The 23,166-nt window shown below is 44.9% G+C and overlaps 1 protein-coding gene across 3 annotated transcripts in view; it reads right to left on the minus strand.

Moving 5' to 3' along the window:
* The window catches only part of LRRK2 (leucine rich repeat kinase 2), a 474,491-nt gene extending 451,656 nt beyond the window's left edge, over positions 1–22,835 (minus strand). The window contains exons 1-5 of one of the 3 annotated variants that reach the window (XM_077468371.1): positions 22,494–22,830; positions 11,109–11,197; positions 10,813–11,012; positions 10,641–10,726; positions 9,011–9,120 (exon numbers count right to left, since the gene is read on the minus strand). In XM_077468371.1, coding sequence (XP_077324497.1) covers positions 9,011–9,120; positions 10,641–10,726; positions 10,813–10,948 — 332 coding nt within the window. In that variant the 5' untranslated portion in view covers positions 10,949–11,012; positions 11,109–11,197; positions 22,494–22,830. Of the gene's footprint in view, positions 1–9,010; positions 9,121–10,640; positions 10,727–10,812; positions 11,013–11,108; positions 11,198–22,493 lie in introns of all 3 variants that reach the window. The other 2 variants (XM_077468370.1, XM_077468372.1) reach the window with 2 other exon arrangements.
* Positions 22,836–23,166: the final 331 nt, after the last annotated feature.

Here is a 23,166-nt window from a genome sequence, read left to right on the forward strand (position 1 = left end):
AGGACGTAGCGACTTCAGCAGCAGGCATTCTGAATGTGGTACGCACCAATTCAGTATAATACTGCACCTGTTTTCTGAGCACCTGGGAGGAGGGGACTCTCTCCTCTTCCTCCGATTCCTCTGACTGCTCTTGATCCCTGTCCCAAGACTGTCCCATTGTCAGTAGAATCATCTGAGAGAGGAATCTCAGCAGAGGGAGGGGGATCTACCCCTTTTCCTGCTATCTTTCAGGGAAGCAGAAATAAAATTCATTATTCTCCCTTCAAAACCCTCCAATGTAGCCCTAAGGGAGTCCTCAGTGACATAAACCGGGGCTGGGACATTAGCAGAGGCTGCAAAACCTGACAGGGGCACCGACTCATCCTGAGAGGCTGGCTCCAGTCTTGCAGGGGGGGATGGTAACTTACAGGCACTTTTAGAACCCCTGGACCTAGGCAGTGATTTACCAGTGCTCTTGTTACCTCCCCCTGAGACCCTCTTACGAGGAGACATAGTCCTAAGCTACAATGCAGAGGTACTAGTACAAGTGCAATCACTGTTGTGCTTAAAGTCTCACAATAAATATATATGCTTAAACTGCACAACCTGATGCTGAGTAGGTGTCTAAGGTTTGCCTGGATCCAATCCCCTGGGATGCTTACTGCCCACAGCTCCTGTGTCTCCACTTACAGCCCCCTGACGCTCTGGGCTTTTAAAACTGCCGCCTGGCACCTGCGCAGTACAGCACCGTGCACACTGATGTACACGGCTCACAACCACACTCCCCCCTCCTCCATTAGGCTGGGAGCACGCCCGGCGCGCGTGCACGAGGACCGCGGAATCCAGGGGGGAAGGGGAACTCCATCAGAGCTGCGTGGGACCCCCAGACTACGTGGAAGCCCTGTATTACCTCTATTGTGGCAGGGACTGCAGTGGAGACGTGAGGCAGCTGGAGAACCAGGCTTCACTGAGCGTGTGTACTGAAAGGCATATAAGTATGTATCAGGCTGCTCTTACTCCCTCTAGTGGTGGAAACCAGGTAAGACATACAACTACTCAAAAAATGAAGAAATCCATCATACAATTATATATATAGGATTAACTTCCCTTACCTGTCCTCGCCGCAGGAATTGCTGAAACAGACAAATTCCAGCCTTCACCCATCACGGCGGGCAGTGTTAGCCAACCTTCAGGTTTATCTCAGAAGAGCCTCCTACCTGGACTATGTAAAAGACTCTGCCTTTCGTGCGCTCTGTGTAAACAGTACACCAAGTCTGGTTTTCCCAGAGCCCAGTCTTCCAATAGGAGAGGACTTACAGGCCAAACCTTGTTTTTTCGGCTGACGAGGCCCGGGTACCATATCATTTTGGGAGTCAAATATCGGCCCGAGATATGGATCCGGTTTGTTGTAGCCCTTAGGCCCCCGCAGGGACCTGCACAGAGCTTTCTTCATAGCACATGTTTTACGTGACCAACCATCATAGACACTGGCGAAAAAACTGAGGTGCCTCCCATATGGGAGGGGTTATATAGGGGAGGAATTCTCTTTTAATAGGGGTTAACCAGTGTCCAATCACCAGAGGTGCCTATATAACCCACTATGTAATGAAGCTCCTGTGTCCCGTGATGTATGATCAAGAAAAGACACAAGTCCAACCTATGTGTGTGATTATATGTTAGTATTGCATCATATATCCCTGTATGTTGCAGTTGTTCAGGTGCTTATCTAATGCTATATCTTATCTAGGTACTAATAGTTTCTTGAAACCATCGATGCCCACCCCCCCGAACTGAGACCACCGCCTTTGGAAGGGAATTCCACATCCTTGCCGCTCTTAGAGTAAAGAGCCCTCTACGTAGTTTAAGGTTAAACCTCTTTTCTTCTAATTTTAATGAGTGGCCCTGAGACTTCTTAAACTCCCTTTTGCGAAAAAGTTTTATCCCTATTGTGGGGGAACCAGCATGGTATTTGTATATTGAAATCATATGCGCTCTCAAGCGTCTCTTCTCCAGAGAGAACAAGTTCAGTGCTTGCAACCTTTCCTCATAACTAGCATCTTCCAGACCCTTTATTAGCTTTGTTGCCCTTCTTCGCACTCGCTCCATTTCCAGGCAACTTGTTTTTACTGTACAAACGTAAAAGAATACTTCACTATCATTCCATTCAAAACTATTTTTATATATAAAAAACGGTAGAATGCTAGTTATATACAAAAATAATTTAAAGAATAATTTAAAGAATAATGTGCTCCATAAAATGTATTCTTTGGTATAGCTGTAAACACACTTGGGTATATAAATTCTTAAAAAAAAAACTAAATCAAAACATGACTATCTATTCTGGTATCGATTCTGGTTTCTATTTCTAGATATGCCGTGTGGGATTGTGGGATTAACCAGTTGGGGAACTTGAACAATTTACACAAGGCCAAAAAAAATGAAAAATAAAAAAGTACACAGGGTGTGTGTAGTATAGAGGCGCGTATCTTCACTAGTGTCACGATTCCATTTGATTACAATTTTCCTGTCAATGATTCAATTTGATTCCACGATGCATCACAATTACTGCCCGTGGTTTTCATCAAAAAATTTCAAGCAGTCAGAAGAGCTACTTTTTTTTATTTTATCTGCACTCCCTGCATGTAGCAAAGTTTGAACATAGCAGACAACAGCAGTATTTATTTAGTACATGGTCTGAGCGTCATCTGTGTAGAGGGACACTATCTCACCTTTGTAGAGGTGACACTAGGTCACATGTATAGATAGAGGGGAGGATGTCAACTGGGTAGAGGGAACACTGTCATGTATACATGTATAAATAGATGAGAGGATGTCACCTGTGCCCCCATGCCTTGTGCAGTACAAAGGTAAGTCTTTGTGTGCGGGTGGTCCAGGGGTCCCCTGGGGTAATCTAACTGGGTGGGCCATAGTGCTGATGTGCCTTCCCCCCCCCCCCCCCCATGTCCTGCATCCCATGTAGATGAGTTTATGGTGGGATCTGTGGTCTGTACAGTATACAAGGCTCCTCCTCCTCCTCTTGAACCTGCCATGTAGCAGTCTGGAACAACTGCCTGAGACAAGAGATGTTCAGGACATTTTACAAATCTTAACTGTATTTGAGCAGCTTTTGGCTGATTTAAAGAAGAAAACAGAGAGGAGGAGTTTCTAGCTACACATTGTACCATTTTGAAACCACTCATTTAAACCCATAGGTCTGGGACATCTCTGACCCAAAAAGAAGCAAAAAAAAAAAAATAAGACATCCGCCAACTCATAGAAGTGAGGGCACCCCTTCCTTGTGAATAAGGTTAGGGGGCTTGGTGTTCTTGGTAGGCCAATGCCTGTGACAAAAATAAGCAGTGAACTTAGGTTTTGAAGTTGAAGCCTGGTTACAGTGGACAGGTGCTCTGTGCTTTCGGGAGCTAGAGCAGTGGTCATCAACCTTGTCCTCAGGGCCCACTAACAGGCCAGGTTTGCCAGATAACCAAAATATATCGAAGGGGATATTTTCTGCTCAGTGATTGCAGTATTCTAGTCTGCCTCTCCCCAAGGTAATACATAAAACCTGGCCTGTTAGTGGGCCCTGAGGACAGGGTTGATGACCACTGAGCTAGAGTATCCTGAAGAAGGGGGTTTTGGCACCATCTGCTGTGGAAGAGAAACCTTCCCACCTGTAGCCTCTTTGATAAATTGGTTGAGTGCTTCAACCGAACAAGCATCTTCGTTGGAAAGGCATACATGTGAGGCATTTTTTGTAGATGGCTTCAGTTGTCTAATTTTAGCCAGAAGATTCTGCATATGTGAATGGAGATTAGACCCATTCTGGAAATTTGTGCGAGGGCATGTTCTAGGGCAGGGCTGCCCAACCTTTTGAGGAGCGAGGGCCACTTTAGTGATCTGGTAGCCAGTCACACTGAGCGGAGGAACAACAAGACCGTGTCCACTCTGCATATACAGAGCAGATACGGACACAGCCCGCTCTAAACTATGGGCCCTCCGATCTGACAGAAAGGGACAGATCCCCTTCTGTTTTTTCAAGTGAATTGAATTGGAGATAGGCGGTTGTAAACAGACACAATTTAATTTACATCTTCCGCTTTATAGGTGAATGGAGGGTCCGATTGGGTCAACCTGAAAAACAGACAGGCGGATCCAATCTGACCGATCATGTGGAAGGGGCCTAAGGCTGCTTTATCATTGATGCACTGCGGTTTACCTGCACCTGAGTCTCAACTTGCTCCATAGTTTTCCTGAAGGAATCACTGGCTGCTGCTGTCCCCCAGGCAGGTATGGCTGGTGGCTGCTGCTGGCTGTCCTCCAGGACTGGTACTGCTGGTGGATACTGCTAGCTAGTTCCCAACCTGCCATCCAAGAGCATCAGTGTGACAGGAGCCAACGCTGGAGAAAGCATGCAGCTGCAGTAGAGCAGAGCCAATGCTTCCTGCATCACTCCTGTCACAGGAGTACATTCGGAATCACTCTGCCTTTGACAGGAGCCGGCACTATACAGGAAGCATCAGATCCGCTTCCTCTATCACCGGCTCTGTTCTTCATGCTGATGCCTGGTGATGGCAGGTCGGGAACCCATGATCTGGGCAGAGCAGGAGGTGGCGGGTCACATCAGAGGATGCTGCGGGTCACCTTTGTTCTAGGGCATCTGCACAGAAAAGTAGAGTAGTAGCAATTGATGTGTAACAGCGCTATCCTGAAATGCATCATCATGTTGGTTGTTAATCCTAGTCCAGTTAACTGCAGTTGGACATACTAAAATTGCAGCAAGAGTTGGTTGCAGGGCTAGGCCTGTATGATTAAAGACAGCTTTTAGGAGTGTCTCAAACTTTCTATCTGCAGAATACTTGAAAGAAGGAAAATCTTCAGTTGGAACAGTGAGAAGTTTGTTTAGGACAGAGACAACAAGATCAACTACAAGTATAGCCCACTTATTTGTCAACTCTTTCCCCTGAATAGAGATCAGTAAAGATTTTGAGAGGAGTGAAATTTTAGGAGTGACCCAGATAATAGACTGCACGTTCTATCTGTTCACAAACAGGGAATGTTGTGTAGTTCTTTTTGTACCCAAAGAGGCATGGCGATAGAGTCTGCTTGCACATGTGAAGGCTTTTGCAGACAGTCAATAAGCTTTACAATGTTAGCAAGCAAGCATGTTGTATGAAACTTCCTCTTCCATATAGTGACACTTGGCGGAAGAAAAATCTTCTGTTGCCTCTGCCAATATTTCCTTAATAACCTCTGCATTTCCATCTGTGTCTCTGTCCTTTAGGACTTGCATATCTGGATCTGATTTCTACTGAGAAAAATGAGCAAGGAGTTTTTGGGGCCTGGACAGAAATGGCTGTATTAAGGCCCTAATCCGTCAGAAACATTTAACATAGGGATATAATTGGATGCCAATACTGGTGTTAGAGCCGGTTCTTACTCTGGTACAAGAGACCCATCGTCACACTGAGGTTGACTTTTGAGGAGCGTATGTTCACTGCAATTTTGAGTTGGCTCCATTTCATCTGGCCTCCACCTTAAGTAAGGTTATTCCCCTGTGGGGTACTTGCAGAATAGAGTGCAGCGTATAGAGTAAGCGTGTACGTAAAAAGTACACAGTAACCTAGGAGTAGATTGTACTTGAATTAATCCTTGTGGAGAAAGAACATAAGAACACATTCAAGTACTTTAGAAGGGATACAGGCCTTAAAGCGGGATTCCACCCTAAAGTGGAACCTCCGCTGATCGGATCCCTCCCCCCCTCCGGTGTCACAATTGACACCTTTCAGGGGGGAGGGGGGTGGAGATACCTGTCAAAGACAGGTATTTACACCCACTTCCGGGCATAGACTCCCGTGGGAGTCTACGCCATTTCCTGCCCTGCCGCGCTGTCTGCTGGGACACACACGGGTCCCAGTGACAGCGCAGAGATTTCCTATTGCGCGGCGCGGCTCACACATGCGCAGTAGGGAACCGGGAAGTGAAGCCGATTCGCTTCACTTCCTGATTCCCTCACCTAGAATGGTGGCGACAGCAGCCGAGAGCCGAGCGATCGATCGGTCTCGGCATCGCTGGAACCCGGGACAGGTGAGTGTCCATTTATTAAAAGTCAGCAGCTGTAGTATTTATAGCTGCTGGCTTTTAATATTTTTTTTTTCGGTGGAATCCCTCTTTAAAGAATGCAACCCAATGGTGTGATCAAACAACTGGCCATCCACCTGAGACTGAGCTCTGAGTGGATGAATTTTAGCACCATTTTTTTTTTTTTTATCAGGAAAGTTTTATTAAAGATTTTACAACAGTACAATAGAAACAAATAGAGGTACATGTAGACCAGTAACCACAAGTGCAGTACAGAGCAAGTTTTCAATTACAAAAGCCAGAGTGCAAAAGGTGCAGGTAGACCAACAACAGCATACATAACACCAAAATATGCAAACTGGTAGACAGTCATATCCCTGAGATACAACAAATGTGCCAATGAGGGAAAGGATAGGAAAAAAGGAGACGGACAAGGAGATTTGGGGAGAAAAGGGTGAAAAACTAAAAAAAGGGGGAGGGGGGTCAGGGACCAGGGACCAGGGTCCAGAAACAATGACAATGTAATGGCATAATAAAAGAAAAATGAGGGTACGGAAGGAAGTACAGTTAAACAGTCAGACCCTGAGCATCAATTTAGCCATTCCACATTTTATCAAACTTATTGGGACAATTCCTATTAGCATAGGTAAGTTTATACAATGGAAGAGTACTATTGACCATCGTCTTCTAGAGACAGTCTTCGTTGGAGTAGGGGATTTACATTTAGGGAGTATTTCCCTTCTAGCGTAGTATGCAGCAAAAAATATTAAAAATGTAACATACAAACTCCAGTAAAAAAAAAAAAAAAAGAGAGTCACACAGAAGAGACAGTCCACTAACCCCATTGATAGTAGCTATAAAACCACTCCAGAACTGCTGCAGTCTAGAACACATCCAAAAAGACATGAAAGTAGGAGCCATCAGCGGCACTACACAAAAGGACAATTAACAGTTTTGTCGGGGTATATCACAGCCAACCTCTGCGGTGTATAATGCAATCGGCGAATACTTTTAAATTGGAGAAACCAGTCCCTAGCAGATATAGTAGGCACAAATTGCAACTAACAGAAGAGGGAGGACATCCTAGGAAGAGAAAGAGTGGACAATTCCAAATAAAGGGAAGAGAGAGGCTTAGACAGATCTGCATCCAGCAATAGACTCTCCCCTAAGGATCCAATTGCAAACTCAGAGCGTAGAAATTTCTGCCCTTCACAGCACAGGGCTCTGAAGAAATGGCACAGGTGGCTGTTCTTTCAGAACACATGCGTCAGTGATGTCACTGGCTGCATGTACACTAAATATCTCTTAAATGGTGAGAAAGAGTTGTTCTCAGCTCATATGCAATGTTCCACAGAGCACATCACTATGCAGTATAGTTTCACTTTAAGTAATGACTAAGTTATTATCATATACAATATATACATAGCGCTAACAGTTTAAACAGTGCTTTACAATGTATAGGGGGGACAACACAAGTACAGTACAGTTCAATACAAAAAACGTACAGGAGGGCCCTGCTCATAAAGCTTACATTCTAAAAGGGAGGGGGTGGCGGTACAAAAGGTCATAGCTGCAGAAAAATGATTTAATGGGGGTGGCTCGGGGACAGTTGTTAGGTGGGTGTGGGATAGGCTTCCCTGAATAAATGAGTTTTCAGGGATTTCCTAAAGGTGGACAGGGTAGGGGCTGATCAGATATACCGGGGCAGGGAGTTCCAAAGGATGGGAGAGGACTGGAGAAGTCCTGAAGGGGACAGGTAGTGAGGTGGGCCATAGAGTTATCAAATAAACAGGCATATAGCAGAAGTGTAAAAATTCCTTTGATCAATAGGGGTTGTACAGGTGCACTCCCACAAGATAGTCTGCAAGCAACTTCAAAAACCATCGAAAAAAAACGTCTTTTTCCAATAATGAAAAGCTATCTTATGGGTAGTGATATTTTAATATTTAAGCCGTTATATTTTAATATACAGGCAGTCCCGGGGTTTGATTTTGTAGGTTTTTTCTTAAGATGAATTTGTATGCAAGTTGGAACAGGTACATTTTTTTAAGTGTAACTTAAGTTTTGGGTAGCATAGGGAAGGGCTAACATCTGTAGTATTTTTTTTGCTGTCTGCTGCCATTCAGAAGATTTCAACCTCACTTGTCCCTGTGACAACTGAATTCTGAAAATTTTGGGTTGTCTTGGAAACAAGGATTGGTAACAAAGATTTTGTGGGGACACCTTTTTCCCAAAAATAGCTCTTACAGGGGTATATTTCCTCTCACTACTGATGTCTCTCTCTCTGTTTTAAGTATCGTATGCAAGTTGGATGTATGTACTCGAGGACTGCCTGTATTCTGCTATATTGTTGTGATACCATCTTATACCCTGGAAACATTCACCCATTTAAGGCCTTATTCATATTTTCAGGTTGTAGTAACACATGTGATGTGTTCATATTAATTTTGAATGGGACTACAATGCACTAAGACAATGCACCTACATTAAAGCCCATGGAAGTGCACTGAAAAAAGGGCCATCTCCTTTTAAAGTTCATCAAAATGCATTGGCAGCCCATTCATTTTGATCACCGCTACATAATGTGTGTTGATATACAGCAAATAAGTAAATGGGCACTAAGGTTGTTCTGTTTAATGGGTTTTATCTCATTCTGTGTGAAAAAAAAAATATAAAAAAAAAATAGGAATACTCAATAATGCATTGCGATTAGTTACAAAGCACGGTTTTCAATTATTATGTGACAAGGGTATTAATCTTCATTAAACAGGTTTCAGCTTATTGCAGTCAGGGTAACGCAAGACACGTGTATGGCTTTCTACAATAGCCAAACAGAGCAAACTGCATCCAGTGGCTGAAAGCAGACATAATAAATTATATGAAAGAACATTCCCACCACAGATTGACCTTACAAAAGAAAAGTGAACAGTAAGATATGGGTAAAGCCACTCACTGATGAACACCAAGCACTTCCCATTCACGTCCAATATCCAGAGGAGTATGTAAGCTATGCAAGGTTTGTGGACAAATCTCTATCAACCTGCACAGGAGAGACCAGCCCACCTGTAACACATAAAAGCAATCCATTAGTGCAAAGCATTCAGATTAACAGCTATATGTCCATATTCTAAATCATTATAGACAGGAGTATAATGAATAATTGACTGTGCCAAAAATGAAAGAACTGGAACATTTGTCTTTTAAGAGCAAACACTTAACTCTTTCGTTAGCAAACATGATAAAAGCTGAGGCTTACAAAAGCACATTTGCAAAGAGAAAATTGCTCAACAGATTAACTACTTCTAATACTGATAATATTTCAGGATATCTGGCTTTCAGCAATCAAGAGGATTGATAATAAGAGCTGGCGATCAGTTATTCATTAAATGTGATCTGGGTAGCACTACAGCAACGGATTACTTTTACTGAAGTGAGAAGGGCTTCACTTTCACCCATTCCTGTTGCCACACATGGTAGTTCCTGGGCTCTACTGTTCCTCTGGGGAGCCCGGGACTGCGGAAAACATCTGGAATTGCAAGCTAGGGAAACATCCACTCTCTGATATCCTCTGTAACTAATGAACCCAGAAGAGATGAGGATTTAGTCTCAAAGTTTCAGAGCTGTCAAAAACTGATTAGCTGCACTGGCGGTCAGAGGAGACAGAGCCTTGATGTCAACAGTTATCTGCCCAAAGCTATCACATAGGAGATGTTTGAGCTCCCTTTTGACAACAAAGTTAAATTAAAAAAATATGTAAGCAAAATTAAAGTGTAAGCTTCATCATTCCCATATCGCTTTTCCTGTGTTTACACATATACCTTTGTTTAGACACATTTAAAGGTATCTAGTCAGCCCCTGGGTGCACATATTTCTATTTACTTTAAAAGCCAGTAACAGGAACATATCTGAAGTAAATGCAGTGTGAATTTATACAATTTAAAACAAATAAACGTATTTAAACATATTTAGAAATATCCTATAAAAACACTTTAAGCCCATGTATGTCATTGCTAGTTTGCATGAGCCTGAATTCTCTAGGAGGTTAACAAATTTTCTGAATTCATTTCTGTCTGCTGTGTAATGTATGCAACTGTGGGATAAGGATTATTGTAATAATAATAAAAATAATAACACGTTTTTGCTTTTGTTTTCTTTTATACACAGAAACTAGTGGATTGTGGGTGCAATGTGGAGAAACTTACTAAAAAACGTTATGCCCATATCTCTGTATGGACTTTCAGTGTGAAAGCTGGAGGAATTGTGAATGGACTACAAGCACAGTGATCAGTTTGCTTGCTTGTATTGAGAACTACAAGTCTGCCATGGTGGAAGATGGGAGATCTCTGAATGAATGACGCAGCTGTGCCAATTTTAAATGTGACAGCTGTTGCAGGGGAGATGAATCCCCACCTGCTATAACAGGGGAAAACTAAGGGTTGTGAGTGGGGCTGCTGCATAGCAACATATTACACCCTAAATACACGTGTAACATGTAACATAGTGCCTAAAGCTGAACCTATCCTCTAAATTCAAAAATTCCAACAGCGACATACATCATTATCTCTTTGTATAAGAAATATTACCTTTTGTACAGCAGAGACTTTCATATAAGAGTCCAGTACAAGCAGCAGAGGCGAATGCACATTTATGCGACTGCATATTTCCGATGCTATTGTTGAAAAAAGTTAAAAACAAAAAAGAGTTTAAGGTTCAGGAAAAAAGAAAATGCAACAAGAAAAGATGGTTGATACTTACCACCTAGACAAAAGGTTGAACTATGTAAATCTTCCAATATTTGGACAAGGGTGTCAATCTGTTTTCCCTCTTCCACATTTTTGAGTCGTACTACAAGCTTCTTAATAGTTTCTTCAAGTTCTACCATACTGGTCATTGTTAGTCTCCAGCTCCAATGAGGTTCATCATTTACAGTTTCTCCACATTACAACAAAACTCCACTGCAAGATGAGCAACAGAAACAATACACTGGGGCAACCCTGAAGAGCAATCATATTGCCAAGTCTTTTTGACAGCAAAAAAAAAAACATACTTACTAAACAGTGAAGCCAGTGTCAGTCACACCCAGCATACTCACATGAGCACATCGGTCACTAACACTTAGGTATGTTTACACAAAGATGATCTGAAACAAGAAGCAATAAAGGAGAAACAGGTTGAAAACGAAAGTATGATTTTTACCGCAAAGTCATACAAAGTAAAAATGGTATTATTCTTAAGTCGCAAATAAATAAAACAACTAAAAACCTGTGCATTTAAACTTCTCTGAACCACTCACCAATCATAGAATTTTAGAGTCAGCTGCTGTAAAACTACTGTATATGCTCAGGTTTTGCACCATCATCTAATGTCTTGAATACTTACTTACCGTAGAATAGCATGTGAGGCATATACATAAGTAGGCTCTGTGCACAAATTCAGCCTATTTTAACATTGATTGCTGCAGCTCCTACACTTCCTAAGACACTGGGAAAGGGGTAGGAAACAAACACTGAGGCAAGGGCTGTCTGGCAACAGTGGCCCTTTCTGGCACTCTCAATTTCCTGCAGTACTGGCACACTATGCTCAAGTGTGCCTACCCATGATCTCGACTGTACCACAACCGGATACAAGGAAGGCGTGTAATATTTTGCAACAAATCCATTTAGAAGTCAGCAGCGGCATCATAGTTACAGTGGAATGCTAGTCAATTTCCTCATTAATGAGTCCACAAAAAAGCATAGCATCAACTTTATAGTGATTGTAAACCTCAGACATTAAATACGAACAAATCATTTCCCTCTATAATGTTTACTTGTCTCAATTAAGAGCACCAAGTGTCATTGCTGTCTGCTGCTTTGTTCCTCTGCTATCAGCATGAACCACTTCTGACAAGTTTTCCTGACACCAAGAGAAAAAGGTGACGAGGAGGGTTGGCCAGCACACAGCCTGTGATTGACAGCTTCAGCTCTGTTCCTGTGTGAAGGGGTGTATGTCCCTTTCCTCTAATCAGCTCCCAGAGCTTTTCTTACTGAGTTCTGCAGTGTGTAACTTTAGCTTTCTGCCCCCCTGTGGCCATAAAAATTGCTGCAAGGATTAGCTTTGCCTTTTACCAGCATGGTCTACCGAGTTACTACATGGAGTGAAAAGGCAGAAAAGCCTACATGAGTAAAAAAAGTCTAGGGCTTTGCAACATATCTAGGCCCTGCATCTTTTTCCCTATGAAAGAGTTTTGGGGCTTTCCGGTTTTCTTTCTAGCAGAAAGGGCAGAATCACAAGCCAATTATAAAACTGAGATAATACTGAGATGTTGTAGTTCTGCTATAACAAGACATACAGCGGTTAACTATAAAAACTACATTAGAGCGACATGCAAGCACAATTTATTACTAGCATTTTGCATACATCTCTGTATTAGATCACCCAAGGGCCGACCAGACAGTAAGTAGACAGTCGCTTACATAGAAGATCTCTGACCCCAATGTCACACAGGATTTATGCTTTGCAACATATCCATATCTCCCTCCTATGTGAGCACTGGAATGGCATCTAATCTAAGTACACTATATAGACAAGTCCTTTATACATCTAGCAGGTGAAATGACCCAAGCAGGGTAAATAATGACTTACTTTTACAAATGTCAAATGCCTTGCCTGATGTCTGAAATCGAATGCGATTCCAGCACCATGGGGTGTATCTTAATATTAATGCAAGTTGGGTCAATACTTCAGGAAACTAAAAGCCTGTAGCATTAACAAATATTCAAACTGAAGTGTTAAACAATGTTCTGTTAGGCGGTCTGTGCTGTAAAAAGACATGAATATTAGTGATGCACCGAAATTTCGGCCGCCGAAACATATCGGCCGAAAATGCCCTTTTCGGCAATTTGCCGAAAGAGAAAAAACGGCCGATAATGGAGCCGAAAATGGGCGTGGCCTGGGTGGGGGCAGGGCTCCTCTCCCCGCACCTGGTGACGCCCATCATTGGGGGTGTATAGTGCAGGTGAGCCGCCTCCTGTTTGATCACAGCACCGGGAACATCACAGCTTTCATTTCAATAGCTGTGTGTTCCCGGCCGCGCGCCGTCACACGCAGCCCCTCCCCCTTGTCTGGGCACTTAGATAGACAGATCATCCGCAGGATTGGACGGATGATCTGTCTATCAAAGTGCCCGGACAAAGGGGAGGGGCTGCGTGTGACGGCGTGCGGCCGGGAACACACAGCTATTGAAATGAAAGCTGTGATGTTCCCGACGCTGTGATCAAACAGGCGGCGGAGGCGGCTCTCCTCTTCCCTTCACAGGCTGGCTGCAAAATGGCACACAGACTGCAATGGGACACACTGGCTGCAATGGGGGACACTGGCCTGCAATGGGGGATGCCTCCTGTACCATGTCGCCAGTCTCTGACCGCCTCCTGTACCATGTCGCCAGTCTCTGACCGCCTCCTGTACCATGTCGCCAGTCTCTGACCGCCTCCTGTACCATGTCGCCAGTCTCTGACCGCCTCCTGTACCATGTCCCCAGTCTCTGACCACCTCCTGTATAAAAATATTTTTTTTAAAACAGTAATTTTCGTTATCGGTGCTGTTTCGGTATCGGTTTTCGGCCTAGTGTATTTTTCATTTTTGGTATCGGTTTAGGCACCAAAAAATCCATTCGGTGCATCCCTAATTGAATATAGTACTATAACCATACCTCCTAACTTTCTGAGATGGGAATGAGGGACACCTATTAGCAAAAGTATAGGCATAGGACACACCCCCTGTCACGCCCTCCATTAAAGGAGAATTGTACAAAAAAAAAAAAAAAAAAAATGGGGATTGGTTAAACCTCCACAAGTGCTTTTTTTAACCACTACTATTGCTTTATTATTGGCTTCTGGAATGAAAAAATGCAGCAATTTAGAAATTGGATAAAAAGGTTTAGCACTAGGAAACACTTTTTGAAAGATAAAAAGTGCATTTTATATACAACTATATAGATCAGACCAAAATGAGGAACAGATGGAGGAGGAAAGAGGGACAGAGGGACTTTGTCCCAAATCAGGGACAGTCCCTCAAAATCAGGGACAGTTGGAAGCTATGCTATAACATACAAAGACGCATTTCAGTGAGAGCAAGCCATAATGATCCATCTACAGGCTGCAACACTTCCCATAATTCTGCACGTAAATATGCCCAGTAGCGCATCACATAAAACATTAAAAGGGCAACTCCACTTTTGTGGGCAAAATAAAATAGCAAATAAAGAAAAAATAATTTAGCGTATACAATTGCGACACGAGCCATATTGTAATTAAATGTTATTAAAAAATACCTTTCCTTTACAACCTGCAGCCGCTGTCATTTTCTGAAAACGCAATGCAATATGGCTACTTGAATGTGTACAGAACACCCCCCAGAAACATCAATTCCTGCTTGTGCAATTGGCTCACTGATTTTGCCGGAAGTCTGCACTAAGATACAAGTCAGATTTCAGGCATCCCCTGCAACAAAAATGTAATTTATGATGTGATACTCCCAATAGGAAAAAACGTCTAAAGTGATGTAGGCCCAGCAGCTTTCCTCTTTAGTGCCCTGAAGGTGAACAGCTGACTGATAATTATAAAACCACTCCCATAAGAGCCCTTTCACACTGAGGCAGTTTTCAGGCGTTTTAACACTAGAAATAGCACCTGAAAACTGCCTCACATGCCGCCTGAATGTGAAAGCCTGAGTGCTTGCACACTGGGGCAGTGCGCATGCGGGACGTTAGAAAAAGTCCTGCAAGCAGCATCTTTGGGGCGGTTTGGAAGTGCTGTATACAGATGTAATAGCCACTAGAAAAAGTCTACTTTCTGAGAGTGTCAATAAGGGGATCTTCCTAATGTTTTCAAAGAGCAGTTTCTGAAGCACCGAAAGCACCAGATTCAAATCCCATGGAGGCAGCTGTGGTCAAACCAGAGGGGCCACATGTCGAACCCCCTGAATAAACGTACTCACCAATGAATGAGTCGCTGAAAAAAAAAAAAAATAAATAAAAAAAAAAAAAAAAAGACAGCCAAAGCCGATATTTGCCCCTTAATGGTGCTTAAGGCAAGTTTCTGATCTACTCCTCGCTGCAAAAACAGCGGGATCCTGGAAACTGAGTATGTACGTGGACGCCACCCCATCTCCCCACACATGGAGGTGTAGGCCTTCCACGTACGATGATAAATCTTCCGAGAAGAGGACTTCCGTACCCTCAGCATAGTGGCGATTACTGGATCCGACAGACCTCGGTTCCTTAGCACCTGGCTTTCAACAGCCATGCTGTTAAAGCCAGCGACGGTACAGCAGGATGAAGTATTGGACATTGCAACAGAAAGTCCTCTCGCATCGGCAGCCGCCAAGGAACAATCGGCATCATTAATACTATGTCGGCTTACCACGGACACTGAGGCCAATCAGAATCACTGGAATCCCCTCGACCTCCACTCTGTGAAGCAGACATGGTAAAAGTTTGAGTGGGGGGGGTTGGGGGGGGAGGCATAAATCAGCTGATAATACCCCCATGGAGCCACCAACGTGTCTGCCGTGTCCGCCCAGGGATATTTTGACCTGGCCACAAACCTCTGTACCTTCAGATTGAGTCTAGAGGCCAAGAGATCCACATCTGGTGTGCCCCACCTTAGGAGAATGAGCTGGAATACATCCGGATGTAACGACCATTCCCCTTGGTCCAGCATCCGACGACTCAGGTAGTCCGCATGCCATTTTTCTATGCCCATGATGTATATGGCCAACAAGGCCGGCAAGCGCCACTCTGCCCACTGTAGGATGTGAGCAACCTGTGCTCACACATAGAGATGTAGGTCTTCCACGTACGATGATAAATATTCTGAGAAGATGACTTCTGTGCCCTCAGCATAGTGGAAATTACAGAGTCTGACAGACCTTGGTCCCTTAACACCTGGCTTTCAACAGCCATGCCGTTAAAAACAGCGATGGTAAAGCAGGATGAACTATCAGACCTTACGACAAAAAGTCCTCTTGCATCGGCAGCCGCCAAGGAACACCAGCCACCAGTCATACTAGGTCAGCGTACGAAGGACGTCAAGGCCAATCTGGGGGTAATCAGAATTACCAGAATCCCCTCGGCCTCCACTCTGCATAGCAGGAGTTTTTTGTGGGGGGGGGCATAATCAGCCGATAATGCCCTCATGGAAACACCAATGTGGCTGACACGTCCCCCCAGGGGTCTCTTGTCCCGGAGACAAACCTCTGTACCTTCTGATTGAGCAGAGAGGCCAAGAGATCCACATCTGGTGTGCCATACCTTAGGTGAATGAGCCGGAATACATCCGGATGCAATGACCATTCCCCTTGGTCCATCATCTGACGACTCTGGTAGTCCGCATGACAGTTTTTTTATGCCCAGAATGTGTCAGGTCAACAAGGCTGGCATGCGCCGCTCTGCCCACCGCAGGATGTGAGCGACCTCCAGTGCTGCAGCCCAGCTCCTTGTTCTTCCTTGATGATTGACATACGCCACCGCTGTGGCATTGTCTGACTGGATCCTGACCAGACGCCCCTGCAGCCTCTTTGATCATGTGGAGAGGCACCGCCTGATTGCCCAAAGCTCCAGCACATTGATTGGCATTCAGGATTCTTCCTGCGTCCAGCGACCCTGGGCCGACTGTACATCCCAAACTCCTCCCCAACCGGTCAGGCTGGTGTCTGTTGGGATCACCATCCAATGAAAAGGAAGGAACAACTTCCAGGACGGAAGGGCCGGTGACCTCAGCCAGAGCAGGGAATCCCTGACTAGCTGGCTCAACCGAATTTGACAATCCAGGGACAACAGAGATTTGTCCCATTCGGACAGGATCTCCTTTTGCAAGACTCGAGTGTGGAATTGAGCACACGTACCACCTACCTCGTAAGTGGCTACCATGAGTCCCAGGACTCGCATGCAAAAATGCAGCGATGATCACCTGTGGGACACCAACTCCAGCGCAGCTTGAAGAGTCTGCAGCTCGTCCGAAGGGAGAAATACTCCTGCCTCTGAGGAGTCCAGAAGCAGGCCCAGGTACTCCAGGTGTTGAGTTGGCACCAACACCAACTTCTGGAGGTTCAGTACCCAAACTCCCGAAGAGTTTGCATGGTGATTGCCACATCCTCCCTTAATACTGAGGTGGAAGCTGCTCTCAGAAAGAGGTCATTCAGGTAACCCACTTTTGTGATCCCTCGCTGCCTTAGAAAAACCAGAATTGGGGCTAGCACCTTGCTGAAGACCCTCGGTGCCGATGCCAGGCCAAAAGGGAGAGCTACAAATTGGTAGTGCTCATCCCCGACCGCAAATTGCAGAAACCTTTGATGCATGCTAGTATGCGTGTTTGATGTCCAGGGACACCACAAAATCCCCCTGATTGAGTGCAGCGACCACGGAGCAAACCGATTCCATCCTGAACCTTTGTACTTTCACAAAGATGTTGAGGGCCTTGAGAACCAGGACCGGACGGACCCCTTCCTTCTTTGGGACTACAAACAGATTGGAGTAGAATCCCTGAAACCTTTCTGCATCAGTACAGGCATTATCACCCCACAGAGCAGCAAGTCCTGTACTGCCCCAAACAGGGCCTCCTGATGAGCCAGAAGAAGATTTATGTTGGAGGGAAAAATCTGTTTGGCGGACAAGAAATAAACGATTTTGTAGCCGGACGAAACCAGTTTGTAGACCCACTGGTTGGAAAGCAGGGAGGTCCACCGAGCTGCAAACTCCCAAAGGCGACACCCCCCCCACCCAAGAGTCGGGCGGGGGCAAAACCAGGGACGCTTTTGTCCCTCAGCAGGCACCTTGTCGGATTGGGAACACTTACCTGCCGACCTGGGCGGAAGAAAAATCCACTTCTGATCGGAAAAGGAGGGCCTTTGCCTACGGCGTGGCTCCTTACCTTTCCTGGACTGTGGGTGCAACGTACTCTTACCCCCAGTAACGTCCTTAATAATGTCATCCAGCGAGGCTCCAAATAGCCTCTTTCCCTGGAAGGGCAAATATGCCAGTGCTTTCTTAGATGCCTGGTGCTACGTCACCAAATCAGGTGACGTAGCACTACTGCTGATACTGAGGCTCTAGAAAGCAAGGGGGCCATATCTAAGGCCGCATCACAGACATACTTATGGCCCTGCACCAACTGGTCCGCCACCTCCACGCAGACCGGGGAAGCCCGTTACTTCTCCAACTCACGACGGTGCAACAATTTAGCCCAGGAGCAGCTCAACTCTATTGCCATTCTCAACCAGGTTTAGAACTTCCACAGGTTGCTAGGGGTTCCTTGAGCTGAGGCCGATGGACTTCCCATTTGAAGGTGCCTGCATAATTTTGAACCCAACACTACTTGTCACAGCCAGTGGCATGACAACAATGATCTTTTAAGCTGCCTGTATGGCCTCATTTGCACTTGGGGAGGCGGGGGGGGGGGGCTGTAAGCAAGCAGTTGAGCTGCATTTTGTGGGGATATAACAGGTGGTGAGGAGGCGACATAATACCTCCTCACTATCTGTCAAACTTCCTTTGAAAAATCGATCCACCATGGATTGTGCTCCAGAGCAAAGGCAGTGTAAAAGAGTCCTAAGGGTGCCCTTATGAGCTCCACTATAAAGCTTCTAACACGGGCAGCATAAACAGACAGACATTTTGGTTGCATTTTTGCTGCTTGCAAATCGCCTAGTAACATTCTTCATTGGTTTTAAAATAGTGACTGGACAGAGCTGTACATATTCATGAGTCGAGCCTTAGGTATCGGCAAAGCATAATTAATGCTGCATGTAGAGTTCAGCAGACACTGAATATTTGAAACTGCCTCCACTGACTTGTATTGTATCGTGCGTGCCTTAACCGCTTGCTGACCGGCTCACGCCGATATATGGTCGGCAGGAGGGCACGTACAGGCATATTAACGTACCTGTACTTTGCCCTTTAAGAAGCGGTTTGCAGCCACGCGCACCCGCCGCAAGCTTCGTGAGTGTGATCGTGGTCCCGCGGGTTTGATGTCCACGGGGATACCCGCGATCTCACGGAGAGGAAGAACAGGGAAATGCTAATGTAAACAATAATTTCCCAGTTCTGCCTAGTGAAACTGATCACAGCTCCCTGTAATCAATGCATTTTAATAGCACTAATCGCTGTATAAATGCGAATGGTCCCAAAATAGCGACAAGTGTCCGATGTGTCCTCTAGGGGAGAATCAAATACTTATTTTACTCACTGAATTGCAACTTGATTTATAACATTTGTATCATTTTTTTTCTGGATTTTTGGTTGATATTCTGTCTCTATCATTTAAAAAAAACACCAATTATAGATCCTTAAATTTCTTTGTAACTGGGCAAACATAGAAAATAAGCAGGGGATCAAATAACTATTTTCCACACTGTATTTATTAAAATAAATTGCATTTCCATGTACTGTGGGAGACCAGATATAGTAAATGCAGGGTCCCGGGTTTAGCAACACTAACTCCTTTTTCCCCTTCTCCATTTAATTATTTTCCTGTCGATTTTGTTTTTTGCACCCTTCTTTTTTATAAACTATTAACACTTAAAACTTTTTTTTTTACTTTGTTTGTTAATATTTTTTCACTTTTTTTTTTTGACATGAACAGAATGTTCCTTTATTGAAATATAGGCATACAGTTTATGAAGTACAACATGGAAATAGCTAAAGATACATGGAAGTCTTACAGCAGTTGAGTCATATTCAACAGATCAATAGAGTGCAGTCATAACACACAAAACCCGGTGCCCCATGAGAGAGAAAAGTTGGGATTAACACGTGAGATCTTGGGTCCCAGTCTGTCCAGAAGAGATGTTGCAGGGGAACTACCTCACCTATACAGTCCAGGGTTGCCAAAAGTTCTCATATTTCTTAGGGTAGTTTCTGCTTATACATAGGAGGAAGTTACCAGATTTCCCCCCCCCCCCCCCCCCCCCCAAGAACCTGCAGAGGGAGGGGATCAGGAATTCCACCTTAGTATGATCTCTCTTCTAGCATAGTATAATAAGAAGTATACAAGTAGTTTGGTGTATCTAGGCCTTAGGTCATTATTGGGAATATTTAGGAGCAGCAGCTCAGGTGTAGTCGGGAGGACCAGCTGGAGGCAGAAGTTTATGAGCTCAACCACGTCTGTCCAGAACCGAGTCACTCTAGGGTAGCTCCAGAACATATCTATGTACGTGCCAATATCACTCCCACAGCGAGTGCAGTTTTCAGATCTCTCAGGTTATAAATATTTTTTTCACCTTTAAAAGATGAAGTAAACCCTGATGGGTTTACTTCCTCTTTGATTCCCTGCAAAGGTAAAGCATAATGGACTACTATGCATCGCATAGTAGTCCATTATGTGTCACTTACCTGACACAGGAGCCAGCGAAGTCACCGCTGTCCCCTTGTGTACGGAGCCTCCATGTTCTCGGTAGGTCTTGCTTCTCCGGCGCTGTCATTCGATGAAGCCGCGATGACGTCACTCCCACGCATGCGCACGGGAGCCGCCACTCGCGGCATATCGCCGTTGACAGCGGTGCCTGTGTTTTGGCAAATATCTCCTAAACCGTGTAGGTTTAGGAGATATTTCTTGGACCTACAGGTAAGCCTTAATCTAGGCTTACCTGTAGGTCAAAGTGGTTTGTAAGGGTTTACAATCACTTTAACATATATTTACACATTTCACATTGAAAAAAAAATTGATTTTGTTTGTAAATAACTCTTTAATACATTGTACGACAGCTGAAGAGCAAACAAAACAGTTGTGGTAGGCATCAGTAATTGGTTAAAAATAAGAAAAAAGGGGAAGAAGAAGTAGTAGTATCGGTACCCATACTTGAAGGGAAAAAAATAAAAAAATAAAATGGTATTAGTGCATCCTTAGTTAAAAGGAGAAGTATAGCCTGGACTTGTTTGGCTGTACTTCTATGGATCACAAGAGTGCAGTTCGTTTTGCACTCCTGTGACCATTTTTCACCAGAGAGTGGGCTGAAGTCCACTCTCTGCTGACGTTAGAAAAGTCGGTCCAGGCTCCGCGTCATCGTAACAATGGAAGTTGCGATTTGGCAGGTGCCTAGACAAACACCTGGCTCAGGCTGGGTTCACACCACTGCGAATTAGATGTGGTTTTCTGCATCCAATTCCCAGTAGCAGGAGATTTTGACCTGCTTTCTATGGAGCCGGTTCACATATCTCCCCTGATGCTCTGAAGCAAAATTTGCACAATAGTGCTGTGCATCTTTTGGTCTGTTTCAGGTCTGAATTCAGCCAAAAATTCGGGCTTAAATCGGACCTGAAACGGGGAAGCAGTACGCACCGGACCCCTGCTGGGAGCTGCATGCAGCGATGGTGTGAACCAAGCCTTAGCCTCACTGAGAGCCTGAGCCAGCCACTCCCACCCCCTCCACAGACCAGCGATCCAGCGAGAGAGAAGAGCGGATAGCTGTGACTGACAGTCTGCAGCTCTCTGCTCAGGGGATCTGTCAGAACTGAGCGATCTGCGGTGTTCGATTGCTCGGTTCTCAGTGTAGAGGCACCAGGTGACAGATGCTGCATCCACCTAGGTAAGAATGATTATTGAAAGAAACGTATTCGCATACTTCTCTTTTAAAACCAACAATGGGGCAGCGATGACTCTCACAGATGCTGGGACATTTTCTACTTACGTTGGCCACAGTTCAGTCCCCCCCCTCAAGACTGAAGGACAGTAATCTGGCCCTCTGTTTAAAAAGTTTGAAGACCCCTGCCCGAGATAAATAGAAGCTGACCTGCTCAGGGTGGGCACAGCCCCAATGCATGGGAACACTTCTTTTTTTTTTGTTGACCAGAGTTGGGCTTTACCTCACGCATCATTTAAATTGGTAGGTCTGCGCCAAAAACACTGGGTACTGTACTGACGCCAGAGCACAGCGTAAAACTTTATTCCTAGTGACGTTCCTTTTTTAATGGGCACTTTAGAAGCTTTTATATAAAAGCTCTAGTCAGGTGCGTCGTAACTCAGGTGCGTGTCTCCTGGGCTGGTCAAGAGACGTTCCAGTGGAAGAGTTTTTCCGACACCTGCAAACGTGTGTGTGTGTGTGTGTGTGTGTGTGTGTGTGTGTGTGTGTGTGTGTGTGTGTGTGTGTGTGTGTGTGTGTGTGTGTGTGTGTGTGTGTGTGTTTACAGGCGCACCCAGTAAAGTCTATGGGGGCAAAAAATGTCTGGAAAAAATAAAATAAAAATAAGCGTAGGGTGACCTACTGTACAAGTGTGCACAGGCAGAATGGGATTCTGCACACCAAGTCTAGTCAGACATAAGGAAACAAGCTGAAAAACACTCAAGTGTGACACCACCATAACTACATCACTAACTACATAACTACACCAGCACAGAAAACAGGAGAGCACATATCACACATCAATAACACTATGTATACACTGCATAACAACAGATCCTGACCTGGCAGCCGTGTGTCCTCTCCCCACTGCTCGCCTAGCTCTCTTATGCCGAAAACATAACAAGTCCCAAACGCACTTAGCATACCGCACTGCCAAGCATGGGCTGCTAAAGGAAAGCCTTCTCAGCGCACCGATTGGATAAGTGAGCTGCCACTCTGCGGACCTTGCACTCTCATTGGTGAGGTCCCCACCCGCTGGCTCCAGAGAGAGGAAGGGTGTAGCGTTCTCAGTGGTTTTGAAGTTGTTGAGGAGAAAGTAAAGTGAGAGGTTGTGGATTCCCGCAGGCGGGCTCCTCTGTGTGCAGAATGTCTGACAGACGGGGAAGCTGGACTTCCTGTCTAATAAGTGGGTTCCGGTGTGCTTCACTGCCCTTGTCCCCCCAGTATACCACCCTTCCCCCGGGAACCACCCACAGTAACTGGAGCTGACGGTAATGATACCTCCCTGCTCAGGAACTGAGAACAAGAATAGTCATAGCTCAGAGACAATGGCATGTAAAGGAGTCTCTTCCATACAGGCTCTCATTACAAGGCGGGCAGAGTGTGGAGGACTTCACTGAACGAGGAAGTTTACTGAGAGGGGAGGGGGTGCTGCAGGCAGAGAGCTTATTTATGTCAGGGAAGAGAGGAGGAGGGAGGTTTTCTTGGCTCATTTTTGTTAAAATGTTTAATTTA

The sequence above is a fragment of the Lithobates pipiens genome, unplaced genomic scaffold (assembly GCF_037356315.1).
Source record: "Lithobates pipiens isolate NorthernLeopardFrog02 unplaced genomic scaffold, aLitPip1_a1.2 Scaffold_8, whole genome shotgun sequence".
Taxonomy (NCBI): Eukaryota; Metazoa; Chordata; class Amphibia; order Anura; family Ranidae; genus Lithobates; species Lithobates pipiens.